The 19,672-nt window shown below is 37.5% G+C and overlaps 1 protein-coding gene and 1 long non-coding RNA gene across 2 annotated transcripts in view; one reads left to right on the forward strand and one right to left on the reverse strand.

Moving 5' to 3' along the window:
* The window catches only part of LOC149411265 (uncharacterized), a 121,412-nt gene that overhangs the window by 88,538 nt on the left and 13,202 nt on the right, over positions 1 to 19,672 (reverse strand). The gene's annotated exons all lie outside the window — the stretch shown is intronic.
* LOC149411266 (ras-like GTP-binding protein RhoL) lies at positions 634 to 18,841 on the forward strand. The gene is made up of 6 exons (XM_089647198.1): positions 634 to 751; positions 6,449 to 6,673; positions 11,080 to 11,191; positions 12,961 to 13,078; positions 14,900 to 14,987; positions 18,526 to 18,841. The coding sequence occupies exons 2-6, from the start codon at positions 6,561 to 6,563 to the stop codon at positions 18,653 to 18,655; spliced, it is 561 nt and encodes a 186-aa protein (XP_089503324.1). The 5' UTR covers positions 634 to 751; positions 6,449 to 6,560; the 3' UTR covers positions 18,656 to 18,841.

Here is a 19,672-nt window from a genome sequence, read left to right on the forward strand (position 1 = left end):
CCATTTAGCAAATTTTACAGGAGACGTTTTTTTTTTGTTTTTACGGGCAAATTCTAAAAAATTCTCTATTTTGGTCATTTCGTTTTATACTTATGTGTAACAGGAAATGTTTAAAGATAATTTTTTGAAGATTGAAGCCATAATTTGCCCATATTATGACTTTAAAGGTGGACGTTGAACATGGCTTGAAAATTATGAATGATTATTTTGGATATTGAACATATCGTCTGGAGATTGAACAATTCGGCTCCCATAAATTTGACGTATTTTTTGTTCAATTATCCAATTCGTGGTAGATTGTATATACAGGGTGATTTTCAGATTTCAAACACTTTTTTCTTAAGTAAATTTTATTTGATTCATTTATGTTATTTCACAAATTATTCATTTAAAATAACAAATAGTTTATTTGCGGCATTTTCCATAGAGGAAGATATGGTGTAAACACCACAATCAGAATTGAAATGGCTTTAGCGTTGTTTGATGACCAGATCTGAATAGGTACACCTTACAGTCCCGCTAATATCGCAATATAACACGTATAAATATTTTGATACACAGTCATCAACGATAAGGCGATAACACCACGTTTGATATCAAGTCTGATAAGAGCTCTCAGTAAATACTGAATTCAAGAAACACTCCCCGAACGAAGTCATTCTTAAATCTAACATATGTGCTTTACTGTGAAATAAGTGATAAATCCAGGATAAAACCAAGTGAAAACGTTTTGCGTTTGATATTTTCAAGGGTACGTTTGGTGTTATATAACTCATCTAAAGTCTCCATAATTCAATCATTTCATCAGTATAGTCAAGTATATTGTACTTGATTTTATTGATATCACACCTGATTTATAATGTTGGCATACTGTAACCTTTTAAGTTGTAAGTTGTAAGTAATGACAAATTTATTTGTGTTTCGATGTGTTGTGCTTTTCGCTAGATTAGTTATAGTTTTCAGACACCTGTAAAACAAGGTAATGAAATACGCATTATTTTCATAGATAAGTCAGCTAATCTTAAGTTTTTTTTGTGAATACCTAACAAACGTTCTCATTTGTCCAGACACAGTGAGACTCCTCATCCTCCTATCCTCAATATTGGGGTAAGGTTGGGACTTTCCAATCGGTAATTACCTGGCTTTCCAGTTCTAGTCATTTCAAACAACGATTCTTTTCTGAATTACTAATTTTACTTTTCGTCAGATAAGCCATGATTTACTCACCTGTAAAACTAGTGATGACGTACCTACCTATTTCTAATGATAAAATAGGTAGGTATTTATATCTTTGAAATCCTTTCTTACGTCATAATCTAACATTTCATTGTTATATTTATATTGACATCTGATCGAGCTCATACTTGTCAGATAGAATTGTTGTCAGTGACAATGTATTCTATCAACTATTGGTGGCAATCACGAATAGACACACGGATATTAGGATGATATTAAAGCAGTTATTGCTCACATACCTCGAGAAGAACAAAATTATCAACGACCGTCAATACGGATTCCGGTGGAACCGCTCGTGCGGTGCGCTTATGCATGTTAGTGCGATCATCTACAGACAAGTTCCCACTAAAAAACTCAACACATAAATACGCTACACGGCTCACAGAAAACTTACTAATACCAAAAGCAAACAAAACAATATTCCAAAAAGGACCATACTACATGGCCATTAAAGTATATAACAACCTTCCACATAACATTAAACAAATACAAGATACACACAAATTCAAAACGTTACTAAACACTTTCCTTGTTAATAAATGTCACTACACGTTGAGTGAATACCTCACGTAAATGAAACACCTATTTTTATTGGTATATATATTTGTATTTTTTTATTTTTTCATTGGTATATTGTTATTATTTTATCTGTATAAACATTGTAATTAAATAAATGTGGTTAGCTGGAAGAAATGGGGTCTACCCATAAGCTATACCTTTTGTAATTTTAATTTTACAATAAATAATTTTTGATTTGATTTGATTTGATTTGATTTGATCTTCTCGCGTATGTGACGCATGTTTGGGGGCGGTGCCTGGAACGTCACGGTGAAACCCAAACGGTCGCACTAGACATATCCAAGGCCTTTGACCGGGTCTGGCACCGAGGACTTGTCAACAAATTGCCTTCTTACGGACTTCCCGCATCCCTGTGTACGTGGATTGCTGACTTTTTAAGGGATAGATCGATTCAGGCGGTTGCTGACGGTTTCACCTCTTCCTCACACTCTATAAATGCTGGCGTCCCACAGGGATCGGTTCTGTCTCCGACTTTGTTTTTGTTGCAAAATTAAAATCATGAATATACATAAAAACAAACATAACATCTTTACAGCGGCGAGTAGCAGGCGTCCCCGGTGCGGGCCAAAACTGTTGGTAAATTTTGCCAACATTCGCGGCCTGCACACAAATTTAAATTCCGTCCATCTCCATCTTTTGTCCCAACGTCCCAACCTTCTTTTCCTATCCGAAACTCAGATAGCCGAGCCGCCAGACTCCTCCTATCTGGACTGCCCGGGCTTTACCCTCGCAAGCAAATTCCGACTGAAAGGAGGAGTCTGCCTCTATAGTCGAGCTGACGTCAACTGTGTGCGACTATTGAGTCTGGAAAACTCCAGATTCGACGTAATGTGGGTGCGCGTCAATCTTGCCAGTACGGCAAGATTCTACGCATGTCTATACCGCTCACCGAACCATAGCGAATCAGACACTTCCGAGCTCTTCAAACATTTGAGCGATACTATTGATGATCTCTTGCCCCGCTACCCTTCGGCCGAGTTTGTTGTTCTGGGGGACTTCAACGTTCATAACGAACCATGGTTGAAGTTCTCAGGCCCAACGGACTCGGCTGGCCGACAGGCGGAATCCTTTGCCATTTGCTACGGATTAGAGCAATTGGTTCAGGAGCCTACAAGGGTTCCTGATGTCCAGACTCACCGCTCCAATCTGTTAGACCTATTCTTAACTACTGTGCCACACGGTTATAAGATTGACGTCACAGCGCCTCTGGGATCATCTGACCACTGCCTAGTGACGACATCAATCCCCGTTAGCCTCAGACCAACCAATGAGAGGCTGAGGAGAAAAGTGTGGCACTATAGGTCAGCAGATTGGTTCGGTATGCGGGCCCATTTCAATGCTTTTCCGTGGTCAGCTGTTTGTTTTCGGACTTCGGACCCTTCAAGATGTGCCCAGGAGATTGGTGAAGTCATCAAATCGGCGATGGATGGCTTCATACAATCGACTACTAAAGAAACTGGTGTGGGCTCAAAGCCGTGGTTCAGTCGACAATGCTCCGAAGCAGTTCGACGAAAAAACGCGGCTTACCGAGCCTACAACACATCTCGAACGCCCGAAAGCAGATCAGCATACAACAAATCGGCAAAGGAATGCAAGAGAATCATCAATAGGTCAAAATTCGAACACGACCTGCAGATCAGCAAAAAGCTGGCTGCCTGCCCGCATGGCAGCAGAGCATTCTGGTCGCTTGCGGGCTCAATAGGTCGAAATTTTTGCAAACCCAGTTTGCCACCTCTTACCAGACCTGACGGCTCACTAGCAAACACCGCCACCGAAAAGGCAAACCTTTTAGGGAAAATGTTTGCGGAAAACTCGACCCTCGACGACGGGGGTGCTGTTCCGCCGTCGGTTCCTCACTGCGGCTTCTATATGAAAAAGCTGAGGATCCGGCATCGGGATGTACTCCACGTCATACGGGGGCTCGATGTTAACAAAGCTAGTGGACCTGATGGAATACCTGCCCTGGTATTGCAGAGGTGTGCTGCGGAAATAGTTCCAGTTTTGACAAAGCTCTTCAAAATGTCCCTGAAGTGTGGCACTGTGCCCTCTGGTTGGAAAAAAGCGGTAATTCACCCTATTCCCAAGAAAGGTGACCGCTCCAACCCGGCCAACTACCGCCCCATAGCGATCACATCAGTTCTGTCCAAAGTGATGGAACGTGTGATCAACGACAAACTGCTCACATACCTCGAGAAGAACAAAATTATCAACGACCGTCAATACGGATTCCGGCGGAACCGCTCGTGCGGTGATCTTCTCGCGTATGTGACGCATGTTTGGGGGCGGTGCCTGGAACGTCACGGTGAGACCCAAACGGTCGCACTAGACATATCCAAGGCCTTTGACCGGGTCTGGCACCGAGGACTTGTCAACAAATTGCATTCTTACGGACTTCCCGCATCCCTGTGTACGTGGATTGCTGACTTTTTAAGGGATAGGTCGATTCAGGCGGTTGCTGACGGTTTCACCTCTTCCTCGCACTCCATAAATGCTGGCGTCCCACAGGGATCGGTTCTGTCTCCGACTTTGTTTTTGTTGCACATCAATGACCTTTTGACATGTGCACCGATTCATTGTTACGCGGATGACAGTACAGTTCATGATAGCTTTTTGTTTGACAAGCCCCCAAAGGGCACACAAACTCCAACGGCTCGGAGGGCTTTGAAGCAGAGAATGGACGGTTATCTCGAGAGTATTTCCTCCTGGGGTAAAAATAATCTCGTCGAATTTAATGTTTCAAAGACCCAATCCTGTCTGATTACGTCTAAAAGGGATCCAAATGATAATCTAGTCTCCTTTAACGGAAGCAATCTTCCGAACAGGCCTTCCATTGATATGCTTGGTGTAACTATAAGTGACCAGCTCAGGTACGGGGGCTCCATCGAAGCTAGAGTAAAGTTGGCCTCTCAGAAGCTGGGCGTACTGTACAGGGCCCGCAGATACTTTAATAGTACACAACTGCTCACCCTGTACAAATCGCAAGTGCGCCCTACTGTCGAATTTGGCAGCCATCTCTGGTCTGGAGCCCCAAAATACCTGAAAAAAACCCTTGACTCTGTGCAGAAACGGGCGGTCCGTTTGATAGATTCCCCAATCTTAACAAACGGACTGCAATCTTTAGAGCACAGGCGTCAGGTAGGTATGCTGTCCTTGTTCTATCGGTATTACAATGGAAGATGCTCTGAGGAACTAGCGTCATTGATCCCTTCGGCACCGGTGCGTAGTCGGGATACACGCCAAACGCGCGCCCAACATTTGTACACAGTTGACACTTGTCACATGAGAACGGGTCGCTTCTATGATTCGTTCTTAAGTTCAACAGCTCGGCTGTGGAACGAACTGCCGGCCTCTGTGTTTCCTCCCTCCTACAACATGGGACTCTTCAAGACCCATGTTCACTCCTTCCTCTCCACAAAAAGACCCTCCACACAGCATCCCCAAAGATGACATAGGCCCTGAGGGAAATTATTTTCTTCAGGGCCTCCTGTGTGGAGTAAATATAAAAAAAAAAAAAAAAAAAAAAAAAAAAACATCAATGACCTTTTGACTTAGACCAATTTTAGTTAGAAAACACCTAATTTGAGCCATTTAAAGCATGTATATGTTTGCTCTAAAAATGTTGTATTCAAACCATTATCTGTTTATTTGTAATAATAAAATTTGAAAGCATATTTCGTCACCTCTCAAAAATCGTTTTTAGTGTTCAGATATATTTATATATTTTTTGGATTTTATTGCAAAGCGGAAATAATCTGATCATCTGACAGAATATGTCAGAGGCCTGAGGGTGTACTTACGTAATATTTTTTACTAGGCACCTGATACAATGATGAAGCCAATTAATGAGCAAAAGTTGTCAATTGCTTGAAATGGCTTTAGCTGGTTTTGGTGCCCAGATCTGAATAATCGGTTCAGATCTTATTGAATTTATTATCGGTCTGGTACACGACCACAATTTAATAATAATAATTATAAATTTATTTCACATAAAAATCATACAATAAAACATGCGGAAACTTTGACCAACCAACTAGGAATGGATCCTGTTTTAGGCCAGTCAAATTGACAAGTTTAGTTCATATCATAATTTAGCACTTAATATAAAACCATATTTAGAATCGAAATATTGATTAGAATTTCTTCTGCCAATGATTATATCTGAATAGGTGGTCCATTTGGTAGTTTCCCTTACTTTTAGGCGAAGCTTAATGCTAAATTACTATTTTCGATTAATCTTTATAATTAATTGGTTTACATTATAAATACCAAAAAATATGATTAGATAAATTTAAAGTTTTATAAATTGTTTCCCTTGAGTATAATACAAATAAAGAAAAAGGTAATCAGTAAAAAATATAAATGTAAGCTACTAAAAAAATATTTCTTTAATAGAAATATATGAACCCATAAAAGAAACAACTTTAAAATTAAACAATATTATATCTAAGCCCGGCCTCCTTGTTCCCTCCCTCCTACACCATGGGCCTCTTCAAGACCCGTGTTCGCTCCATCTTCTCCTCAAAAAGACCCTCCTCACAGCATCCCCAAAGATAACATAGGCCTTGAGAGAGAGAGAGAGAGAGAAAAGGAGTGTAAAAATAAATAAAAATTAAGTTAATTTGACTATTTCCAGATCTCCACCTTTGTGGTAACAAGATAATGCTTTTTGTCGGCGGTGCCCCCAACTAGCCGACTGCCTGACTGACTGCTGACCGACTGACGAAGTTGTGGATGACCTTGGCACCATGGTCAACGGCAACCTGAAGGTGACCACGGTGGGCGATGGAATGGTCGGTAAGACCTGCATGCTCATCGTCTACACCACCAAGGAGTACCCGGAGGTCAATACCCCCAATATGTGAGTTTCATCATCACAGTAATAGTGTTCAACCCTTTAGACAACTGTGGAAGAATAAACACCACATAACAAATTATATTTTCATCAAGTGCTGTCACAATGTGCAGCTGCAGACCATAGTCAACATTAAAAAAGTGTATGTAGTGCATTGCAATATATGTGTATATAGAGCCAACTTTGGCGTTTGAAGTATGGGCCACACTCATCGGTTCATTGTCCGCTGTGAGATACCGCGGGATTCTGTCGGTCACCAAGGTATAAGCACTCGCCGGCACAAAGCTCTTCAAAGCTCTTCAAAATGTCCCTGAAGTGTGGCACTGTGCCCTCTGGTTGGAAAAAAGCGGTCATTCACCCTATTCCCAAGAAAGGTGACCGCTCCAAACCGGCCAACTACCGCCCCATAGCGATCACATCAGTTCTGTCCAAAGTGATGGAACATGTGATCAACGACAAACTGCTCACATACCTCGAGAAGAACAAAATTATCAACGACCGTCAATACGGATTCCGGCGGAACCGCTCGTGCGGTGATCTTCTCGCGTATGTGACGCATGTTTGGGGGCGGTGCCTGGAACGTTACGGTGAGACCCAAACGGTCGCACTAGACATATCCAAGGCCTTTGACCGGGTCTGGCACCGAGGACTTGTCAACAAATTGCCTTCTTACGAACTTTCCGCATCCCTGTGTACGTGGATTGCTGACTTTTTAAGGGATAGGTCGATTCAGGCGGTTGCTGACGGTTTCACTTCTTCCTCACACTCTATAAATGCTGGCGTCCCACAGGGATTGGTTCTGTCTCCGACTTTGTTTTTGTTGCACATCAATGACCTTTTGAAATGTGCACCGATTCATTGTTATGCGGATGACAGTACAGTTCATGATAGCTTTTTGTTTGACAAGCCCCCAAAGGGCACACAAACTCCAACGGCTCGGAGGGCTTTGAAGCAGAGAATGGACGGTTATCTCGAGAGTATTTCCTCCTGGGGTAAAAATAATCTCGTCGAATTTAATGTTTCAAAGACCCAATCCTGTCTGATTACGTCTAAAAGGGATCCAAATGATAATCTAGTCTCCTTAAACGGAAGCAATCTTCAGAACAGGCCATTGATATGCTTGGTGGAACTATAAGTGACCAGCTCAGGTACGGGGGTTCTATCGAAGCCAGAGTAAAGTTGGTCTCTCAGAAGCTGGGCGTACTGTACAGGGCCCGCAGATACTTTAATAGTACACAACTGCTGACCCTGTACAAATCGCAAGTGCGCCCTACTGTCGAATTTGGCAGCCATCTCTGGTCCGGAGCCCCAAAATACCTGAAAAAAACCCTTGACTCTGTGCAGAAACGGGCGGTCCGTTTGATAGACTCCCCAATCTTAACAAACGAACTGCAATCTTTAGAGCACAGGCGTCAGGTAGGTATGCTGTCCTTGTTCTATCGGTATTACAATGGAAGATGCTCTGAGGAACTAGCGTCAATGATCCCTTCGGCACCGGTGAGTAGTCGGGATACACGCCAAACGCGCGCCCAACATTTGTACACGGTTAACATTTGTCACATGAGAACGGGTCGCTTCTACGATTCGTTGTTAAGTTCAACAGCTCGGCTGTGGAACGAGCTGCCGGCCTCTATGTTTCCTCCCTCCTACAACATGGGACTCTTCAAGACCCATGTTCACTCCTTCCTCTCCACAAAAGGACCCTCCACACAGCATCCCCAAAGATGACATAGGCCCTGAGGGAAATTATTTTCTTCAGGGCCTCCTGTGTGGAGTTAATATAAAAAAGGGTGTCCGGCAATACCTTCAAAATGTCGACATGCACACTGAAATATTGTACAAGTCGTACTGGAAAAGATAGGGAAAGCAAAACAGACGAAAGGTAAATAGAGTTTTACCATGATCGGTAGTCTTGTAAATTGGTTATTTAATGTTAAGAAACTCAAGGAGCGCTTGAATTTTGCGCACCGGGTAACCCAAATCTTCCGAGCGGTCACCGGCGACTCCATGCGTTGAGTTTGTTCGAGGTCAGAAGGTTTTGGGCGACTTAGACAGCCGAAAAATTCGTCTACTTCCTTCCTACTTTCCGCATTGGAACAACATTTTACACTTATTTTGCTAGGGAAATCTACTTTATCTATATACCTCAATGATGTCGAGTAAAAAAAACTTTAGAGTGAAAGCTGTCAATGGGAAGTAGACCGGAGACGAAAAATAGCAATTGTCAATGTGCTTACGTCAATGACAATGTGCATTGAAGTCCGATTTACGGAACTTCAATACTTTCGCCCAGTTGCTTTGTGGACGCCTGTGGAAACATAACCCAAAGTCTTCGAATACAGTTTTAATTTTTGGATTTTTCTTTCCATGACTCTGGACAATCGCGATGTAATGCAATTGTGAATAAAATAAATCTCATTGAAAGTCATTGAGAGTCCCTGAGGCGTGCGTGTTGCAAAACCATGTATGATCGTTTTTTTATTATTTTTTATTTTTATTTTTTATTTTTTTTCTTTTTTTTTTATAAATTTAATTTAGATTAAATTTGATAATATTATTATTAAGTTCTGCAAGTGTTTTAGTTTTTTATTATTGTGACAGCAGTTTCGGCTTACAAGGCCATTTTCAAACTGTGGTTAGTCCATATTGAGACGACGTATTTATACTATTTCAAATGTAAATTTTGAAGGTGCATACATTGATTTATTACTGGTTAAACCGATGACATGATCTATTGTTGGTTAAACCAATCTATGTTTTCCCCTCAGTAAATGGTAATGAGTTCTTAATTATTTACTAATGACTTTATTGCTATGAATTATTTGGGTGCATTAGTGGTGCACAAGTGGTGAGTAAATTATTTTCCGTACTTTATTAATTAGTGTTAAATTTGGGACCCAAATAATAGGAAATGTGAAGATTCGCAAATAATGCACGGCTGATATAAGCATACTGAGTAAAATTAAGAAAGGGAAGATGATAATCTTAAAAGTTTTAGGCGTGTAGAGAGAATGAATGAAGAAATGAGTGAAAGGAGAATATTAATTATATGACGCAGAGGAAAACCTTGCACAATCAAGTGAACCAAATACTTGAATTGGGTCATGTCATGAGTCAAAATAACAAAAATAATAATCAAGAGGATGAAAGAATGTGAATGAAGCACGGATTTGCCAAGACCGAGTTGTTTGGCGGTCTGTCCTCTCCATCCGGCCCCTGCGGAGAAATGGAGTGATGGTTAGTAATTTAGTTTTTCTACCTACACACCAAACACCTAACAATTACGGCATAGCCACTTTGATATTCCGTCCAGTTTGATCCTAGCACGCTTCTTATTTATTACTATGATATATATATATATATATATCCTCGATAGTTTGTGAAATCTTTGCATTCTCTCTTATTTCTCGTGCATACAGTAGCAGTTGTAGAAAAATCATCATTTTTACGGGCAATTTGAGGAGCCTCTCTCCTTTCAACTACAAAATAACTTGTGCTACTCCTTTCTCGAGCCTTAAAAGCAAGTTTGATGTTGACTTTATGATTACAGCATCTGAAACATTTCTAGGCATCTTGAAGTTTATGTTGTTTTGGTCAAGACTTATTACGCCTTTTTTCATATATATTTATAAAGTGAAACACAGCGATTTGCTTTTGTCCAATTCTTTTGGAAAAGGAAAAAGAGATGCCCGAGTTTAAAATACATTAAACAGCTGATTTTAAACCTACATCTACGGGATTTAATGAAAACTAATTTCAATATATATATATATACCGACATATATTCTATATATTTCATACAAGATTGCCAGCTCGGTCTTTGAACAATTTACTACCAGTACTGTACCTACCTACTATTATTTCATACCTAATAAGTACATTTTTATTTTTATATCTTATTTTTTCTAAGTTTAATAACTATTATATTATTTAAGTTATATTTTTTATTTTTTAGTTTGAAATTAAATTTCTTATTTTTCTTAATTATATATTTTTATATCTTATTTTTTCTAAGTTTAATAACTATTATATTATTTAAGTTATATTTTTTATTTTTTAGTTTGTAATTAAATTTCTTATTTTCTTAATTATATAGTGTTATCGAATTTATCATCTAGTTTTATAGCTATTTTGTTAATTTTTAGCTACATCAACTAGTGAAATTTTACAACCTATAAACCATAATGACTCACAACACTCCCCAACTCAAACACGAGAAATAATTTCTCAATTGAGTTGGGTAATTTTTTGTTAAAAATTTCAAATTTTTTCGCAATCAGCCTCTAAATATCTACATTTGTAAATTATTGTAATGTGTTTGTATATTCAATAAAAAAAATATATATATATATATTTATATATGTATATCATGTACCTACACTTTAAAACATATACTATTAATGTATTTTCAGGATCGACAATTACGATGCGAACATCACGGTGGACGGCAATCTTTACAACGTTACCCTTTGGGACACACCTGGAGAGGACTATGAGCGCCTTAGGAAAATGGCATACCCCGATGTGAGTTGTTGAACAATACATTTCAATTGTGACTATATAGTATCATGTTAGTTACAAAATCTGTCAAATTAAAGATTTATTTTGAAATATTCCAGCTTGATATTCAATTTTAATTTCTAAAACTGTTTACATCATCTCTCTGATCGTAATATAAAATAAGGTAGATTGAGTTTTAAGAGGACGGGAGGATGTATCAATTGGTGGCATATATGACACAACGCGACTCAACGCCTATTGATATTTTGTAGCAAAGATATCATAATGTTAATAATAATAATGTTTTGATCATTTCTATAACGCCATTTTTATGAGAAAATCACCTCAACTTAATTTATACCTACATTTAACACATACCCTATCACTTACACTTATAACTTCGATTTATTACTAGTGGCTTGTAATTAGGATTCATAACTAGGGACTTACAACTAAAAATTATACTAGTGACTTAAAATTATGAATATTTTTATGACCGAGTGGGTAATTACAAAATACTGTTATAATATGACTCACAATCTTTATTAGCTTTACTTTCCTAGAAGTAGAGATTTGCAACCAACATATTTATTTACATTTACATATACATTTTTTAATCTTTACTGCACGCGCCGTCAGTGGTAAGTTATAAAAAATATTACAATTTTTTTTTATTCATAGTAGATGTTATATCGATGACCTCCAAGACCTATTAAATCTTTTTAATAATGCTGGTGAGCAACTGGGCCTAACAATCAACGTCAATAAAACAAAATGGATGACATTTGGACGACTAGATCACTCTGAATCAGTGATACAGTTAAATGGTTGCAATGTCGAAAAGGTCGAAAGATTTAGATACCTCGGCAGTTTTCTCACGGAGACTCTTGACCCAGATGTAGAGGTTAGGTGCAGATTTGAAGCAGCAAGAACTGCGTTCATTAAAATGAAATCCCGCTTCTGCAATGATAATATCAGCTTAAAACTAAAGCAGAGAATGCTAAAATGTTATGTGTGGTCGGTCTTGTTGTATGGATGTGAAACATGGACCTTGAAAGTAAATACCATGAACAGGTTGGAGGCTTTTGAAATGTGGCTTCACCGGAGAATACTCAAAGTCCCATGGACCGACATGATCACCAACACAAAAATTCTCAGGCGGGCTAGAGCAGAGAGAGAACTGCTTAGATTAATAAAAATCAGGAAAATTTCATATATGGGTCATGTACTTCGAGGGGAGAAGTATCACTTGCTCCAGTTAATATTGAAAGGCAAGATAGAGGGTCGCAGAGGGCCTGGTAGGAGACAAATGTCTTGGCCGCGAAATATACGAGAGTGGACCGGCATTAGAAGTGTGGAGGAGCTATTCCGGGCAGCGCAAGACAAAGAGACATTTTCTAGAGTGATCGCCAAAGTCGGGGGGACCTGATACGGCACATAAAGAAGAAGAAGAAGATGTTAAAATATTGAAGAAAAGTCAAGAAAAATAATAAATAACAAACAATAACCTAACCTAACATATTTTGAATCACGTTGTGAGATGATAAACTGACACTGTAACGCTGTCCATTGTGGAGAAGGCGGAAGCGCAACACGGCAAGATAACCCAAAAACAAGTTCTTTTGGCTGTGAAAATCTCAAATCATAAAGTTCTGTTTTGTCACCGTTCTACCTTGTCCCGTTACCGGGACACAACAGGACTGCGGCCACTGTCATACACTTAACTAAATTAACACGGAGGCTGACAATGCATTTATTTTATTTTGTGCTAAATGTATTTTTTTATTTTTCAGACCAACTGCTTTATAATATGCTACTCGATAACCAATAGATCATCTTACAAGAACATAGAACACAGATGGCTCCAAGAAATCAAACACTTTTCACCCACCATTCCAATTGTATTAGTAGGTATGTTGACTCTCACTATGATTAAGAATTTTGTAAATAACATTAATTTTTCAGAAGAGTCAACACAATATACAATAACATCTTCCATTTATCTCCGATTCAATTTACTAAAATCATGTTTCTAATTTTTTCTTCTAATAAATCTAAACCAAAATTTTCTCTGACATTATAAGATTTGTAAGTAGGTACCTACAAATTTTTTTTTCATTTCAATTAAGGAATTATACAATTTGTCTAAAGTAACATCACGCAAAGAAATGATATTACTTTTTTCAATCTTTCTTCAGGCAGGTAAGTACTATAATAACTCAAAGCTACTTATTCAAAGTTAACAATCTAGTCAAAGTTAGTAATCTAGTCAAAGTTAACCATCTAGTCAAAGTTAGCCATCTAGTTAAATGTTAGCCATCTAGTAAAATTAAGCAATCTAGTAAAAGTAAGCCATCTAGTCATAGTTAGCCATCTAGTCAAAGTTGGTTTTTTTTTTTTTGGTTTTAGGCATTTCACCCTGAAAAGAGTGCTTATCTAATCAAAGTTAGCCATCTAGTTAAAGTTAGCCATCTAGTCACAGTTAGCCATCTAGTCAAAGTTATCCATCTGGTCAAAGTTAGTAATCTAGTCAAAGTTAGCCATCTAGTTAAATGTTAGCCACCTAGTAAAATTAAGCAATCTAGTAAAAGTTATCCATCTAGTCAAAGGAAGGCTTGCTTAGATAATAAAGTGGATGCAGGAGAATTTCGAAACCAGAAACGGAACATACGAACAAATTTACCGATAAATAAAATGCCAAATGTATGAGTTTAAACAGGACTTTGCTAAACTCAGTCAATTATGAGCTCTCTATCTACTCCTGCTATTTGTAACTTTTTTCTCATTGTGTTATTTTATCTTTCTTTTATTTGATTATATTGAGCAATTTTTTATATTTACAATTTGATAATGATAACCATGTTGTATAAACATATTTAAAATATATTTTAATTAGTGTTTCGTAAAAACTACATGAATAAATCCTTACGATTTAACGCGACATTCGTTATAATCTACATTTTGGTAATGTTATACAATACACTTCGGACGGGAAAGGTTTTTCTACCCGTTCGGTCGATTGTTGCTTAAAGGACGTGAAGGGTATTTTTACATTTTGCGCCGGCCTCAAATCAATGGCAGAAAATACGGAGTTATTCAATGTTTTTACATGAATATTATATACCAATCTCTTTGTAAAAGTCCCAACTATATGTACATAATTATCAAATCGTAATGCAAGTCTTTACGTTTGGCCTTAATAAATATTTATTTTATTAATTTCTATTATGCCAGGATCTACCTTTCAAAAGAATAAATTTATCGTTTGAACGTTAGTAAAAATTACGACACCTGTCAAACATTTAAACAAAAGAAACACAATTTTCAAATATTTTTTGTAATTAATAAAATTATTTAGGTAGTTACCTGCTTACTTTATTGCTTGTCTGAGATGATTTACACTTATCAGTTCTAATTTTGAAAATTAAAAGTTGATTGAACTTGAATTTTAACTGTGATTTTACTCATTAAGGCAACTGAAATTGGCGTATTTAATTATTTCTTTTTGAATAAAGTTTTTTGTACGTATAAATATTATCATCGGGTAGATGTCAGATTTACATGATAATTTGTATTTTTAATTTTTTTTTTAAATGTGGCATTAAAGTTCAAATTTTTTGATAGACATTTTGAAAAAGGTAAATTTATTCCAATTTTCAAAATGTCACATTTGTATGTACGTCTAAATAAATGATATTGTTTTGTTTAACGTATCTTGTGTATTTATTTCAGCTACAAAGATAGACTTAAGGCAAAGCAGTTCCAAAAAAGATAACCTCGTCACAACGCAAGAAGGAGAAAGACTTAAAAAGAAAATCAAGTTAGTACCAACATATTTCTGTACTTACACATTAAAATGCTTGAAATGATGACCAGAACTGAATAGAGTGACTTCCCGACCTTTCTTGTCTCCATCTCCCTTCATTTCCCCACTACATACAGCCCCACAAAATACTATAATGCACTATGTACCCCAGTAAACTATGAATGTTTGGATGATTTAAAGTTTATTTTTCTAATTCTGATAATCGTAGTAAAAATATGTTTTTTTTACATTTTTATTCATGCTTTAAGAAACGATCTAAAACCGCACACTCTGAAACTGTTCCAACTGGCTACAACGTCATTATGCCATAGAAACTTAATTGACAGTCCTGCCATCGTTTCCACTATTAAATTCCATGTGCTGGCTAGGAATTCAAGACAAAATATAACATTCTTCTGCAATGCATACACAACCAACTATCCGACACACTCACTAACCAATAGGATGCATGATCTGGGCATCAAGTTTAGGGGTACTATTGATATATTTATTGACTCCATTTATAGAACTATGCGTAATCTTTACCAACACTTTGTTGACTCCTACAAATTAGAGTATATTAGCGTTGGTAATGTAGTTTTAGTGATTTGTCTTCTATGTAGTATTGTTCTAGTTTCTATATTATTTTATGTTACTGTTACATGATTTACTAATATTGTTTTATATTCAGTTTATCAGTTTACTGTTATATCATGCTTTAATGTATTCTGTTTTTACAAACCATGTAAAAGGCCGGTTTAAACCGCCCAATGTCTGGTCAAACGGCTATTACCAACGTCGCTCGATGGCTCAGGACAGCTGGGAGTACTTGGAAAACTAGTGAGGTACACACATTTCTGCCTGAACACCCGCGCACAAAAATCAGTAGTATATATATTTGAAGCTGATGACCCCGATTTAGAGTTAAAAGTTGGTAACTTTGTACCGACTAATGAGAATGAGTTTAAATATTACCAGATCGCTTGTCGCCCTATGGTGCCGCTCGCGTGTGTGCACGCTTACTGCGGGCTTGGATACGATGATACGATATATGGTGTGGGCACCCGGAATGAGATAATCCAACATACTCAGTATGACTGAGGAAACTGGTAGAACTACTAATGGGACACTGCCACCTCAGGAGACAAATGCAGCTGTTGGGGTTGGAAAACATCAATACAATATGAAGAGGTTGAAGAGACTCCAACTGAACTATGTTGCCAATATCCCTCATGACGGGAACCATGATGTCTAGCATGGATGATCAGTAAAGCCTAATGTCAATACGATATTGACAAAATCTGTCTCTATGGTCAGTTAGCGATATTTGCAAGCAAAGTAAGAATATGTTTCCGACAGTCGGTAGACAAAAGCCGCTGCTTTTAGCGCGTCCTCCAAGGTATCAGATAAGCTGTCAATATGTACAAGTGAACTAACTAATCTCTTGAAATTGAAATAAATTTCATAAAAGATCCGTTTACTTAAATAATTCATCTAAGACGCGATCGATTGATTCTGTAAGCTGTCAATAGCTATGTATGTACAAGTGAACTAACTATTCTCTTAAAATTGAAATAAATCATATAAACGAATCCGTTTACTTAAATAATTCATCTAAGATATGATCAATTGATTCTGTAAGCTGTCAATATGTATGTACAAGTGAACTAACTATTCTCTTAAAATTGAAATAAATCGTATAAACGAATCCGTTTACTTAAATAATTCATCTAAGACATGATCAATTGATTCTGTAAGCTGTCAATATGTAGAAGTGAACTAACTGTTTTCTCAGAAATGAAATATTCATCTAAGTCGCGATTTATTGATTCCGTTCCAGCCTGAGGAGACAAAAGTTGTTAGTTATGACTGACTAGTACATGGCAAAATGAAGAAATCCAGAGCCACTCATTATTAAAGGCAAAACAATAAAATTATTTATTTAATTAAATTAAAAGGGTTAAATACGTTTAAATCACAGTGTATAAGGGCATAACACCCCAAAAACAAACAACAAAAATGCTTTTGGCCGTGAGAATCTAAAAACTTACCACAGTGTAACGTCTGGAACCAGTGAGACTATGGCATCCGCTATTGGGGTATGTTGTGAGGCTAAAGGTAGTGTGGAGGTAAAGGAGATGGTGAAAAGGAAGGAAGGAGGACATTGCTATTCAGATCTGGTCACCACGCACGGCTAAAGCCATTTCAAGCATTGTTTAAATTCTGAAGGGTGGTCCAGAGTATCTTCCATTCTGAAAAGTGCCGCAAGCATATAACATATTATTTTTAATTCATAAATTGAATAACACGAATTAATCAAATAATATTTACTTGTGTAGATACTTGTGTAAATTTTATTGATGAATTTGTGGCAGGGATTTTGACCTTCGGATTGCTAATTGAGAGCAATAATATAGACCGCTCCTAGAAAACTTTGCACGTTTATTGTTGCCAACATACTCGATTCCTCATCTGTTAAAACTGGGAAGTGATCTAAAAATAAGTGTTTATGCTTATGTTGTATACTGTGTAAACACGGAATTAACCTTTATCTAATTACTGATCAACACATGTTCGGATCTTGCAAAATTGGGTATTGTATATTGTACTTCAAAATAAAGTGAACTAAAATTCAATTCTATTTTGAAATTGGGTTTTTTAATTAAATAAAATTACTTCTCAGTATTTCAGGGGATAAAATCAAAATTTAATAAATTAAAATATTTAATCAATACTTCTGAGAAAAAATCAAATATAGAAAGATAAAGTAGTTGAAATCAGCCAAAACACCTAACAATACAATCAAATTGCACAATCGTTGAAAAAATAATGACACAAATATTGATTTTGTTGTTACAAGCGGAGACAGAAATTATTGTCTCATTCATTCCTGAACTGTGAAGAAACTAAGTTCGAGTGAGCACAATAGGCAGCCATTCATTTAAAGATACCAAGGCTCTAGGGACCGCTACTAGAGTGCCATCCAATCACTTGCCGCTCAAAATAACAATACGAAAAAAGCAAAACAGACTTTAAATACACAAATTAGAGATACAATTGTCCACTTACAAGATCCTTACAATTGGTTATGATTATGCTCGTAGCACGAAAATATAGAAAAACTAACATAACATTGAAATACCTACTCGACAATTCCTACTACCTACGTTTTAAGTCCTTGATGTATTAACCGAGGACGGACTCTGAAATATCTATTTTTTCCTATTTGGGACCTACCTTGATAATATTATCACAACAAACATTAGGTATACAACTTACGGAGATTATAAAACAAATGTTAGGTGTATATCACGGGTTACGAATAACCTCCCAATATTTGAAAATCTCCTACTACCACTACCATAATAAGCTGAAAATGTTGCTTGTGTTGTGATGGAGGACTTAGCTAGCTGAGGAAATGAACACACTGCACCTGGGTGGGACCCAAACGCGATGTAAACTGAGCCACCGACCGGTCTATATAAATTTTATATTTTTTTAAATGCTAGCCTTTTTCAGTTTGTAAAGAAATGCTATGATTAATTTGTTACAGAGCTGCCGCCTTTGTGGAGTGTTCGGCCCTTACTGGCGAAAATTTGCTTGCCGTGTTCGAAGAGTCCGTCAGGTCTGCCGTCAGGAAGTGCCCTGTGCCTGTGCCCAGCAGCTCGTGCTTCATCTTATAGAGACGGGCAACACCGTGCCAATCTCTGATAGAGACCGCCAACATTGTGCCAGTCAACTGTTATTGTTGTTAACTCGATAGAGACAGCCAACACTGTGCCCATCTTTCATAGAGACAGCCGACACTGTGACAGTCAACTATGAATGCTTATACATATATCGGGCCAATCTCCGATAGAGACATTCAACCATAGACATATGAATATCAGTAGACCTGCCCTAAGTGATTAAAAGCGTATTATTCCCCTCTCCCCATACCGGTTCCATTGGAGCCGGCTGGGCTCGCGTATGGCCTCCCGTGAATTTAGAAAACGTGACGTCATCATTCTTGTGCGAACTATGGTCGAGGCATCATCGGTTCATTTTACGAAATAACATGGCAAAATGGTGACTTGCGCTATGAAAACTTGTAAAAATAGAAGTGAAAAAGAGAATAAACCCAATTGTCGTATTACATTCCATAGGTAAGCATTATTTTAATTTCTTTTAAGCTTATTCACATCGTATAATATCTAGATTAGCCCAGTCTAGTTAAATTCATTTTAAAAATAACGCCACGTAGCGTACGTCACAAATATGGAGATGAACTTAACAACCCAACTCTGTTTAAACTCCTTGTACAAGCGTAAACTCGTAAGCGAAACCACGGAGAATTTGTTGTCAGAGGTGTTGTAATATGGACATAATTCAAATTTAAATATTTGGAACTCGGTTATTTTTGTGATTGAAAAAATGAACTTGCCCAGCATAGTTGAGAAGCAAAATAGACCAACAAAAGGTAAAACGCAATGCAAAGTGCCCATTTCGCATTGCGACATAATGCGTGGGCCTTTTCATAAATGTGCATGTGAACCAAACCAAAATTGTGTTGGGGTTATTTTTAATTTTATGCCGTGTCTAGTCTAATTTAGTCTACGTATAATATGGATCAGTTTTAGAAATATATACTATCACGCGATGGACGCGAAACACAAACCCGTGTGCACAAGAATCAGGAATGTGCCTTCGCCTTTTGCGCT

Source organism: Hesperophylax consimilis, chromosome 26, assembly GCF_061612785.1.
Source record: "Hesperophylax consimilis isolate HC1 chromosome 26, BYU_Hcon_1.0, whole genome shotgun sequence".
NCBI classification, from domain to species: Eukaryota; Metazoa; Arthropoda; class Insecta; order Trichoptera; family Limnephilidae; genus Hesperophylax; species Hesperophylax consimilis.

Coding starts and splice junctions, on each gene's coding strand:
- LOC149411266 (XM_089647198.1), top strand. CDS start 6,561: ATGGTCAACGGCAACCTGAAGGTGACCACGGTGGGCGATGGAATGGTC. Junction 6,674..11,079: donor GAGGTCAATACCCCCAATAT/GTGAGTTTCATC, acceptor ATGTATTTTCAG/GATCGACAATTACGATGCGA. Junction 14,988..18,525: donor AGACTTAAAAAGAAAATCAA/GTTAGTACCAAC, acceptor AATTTGTTACAG/AGCTGCCGCCTTTGTGGAGT.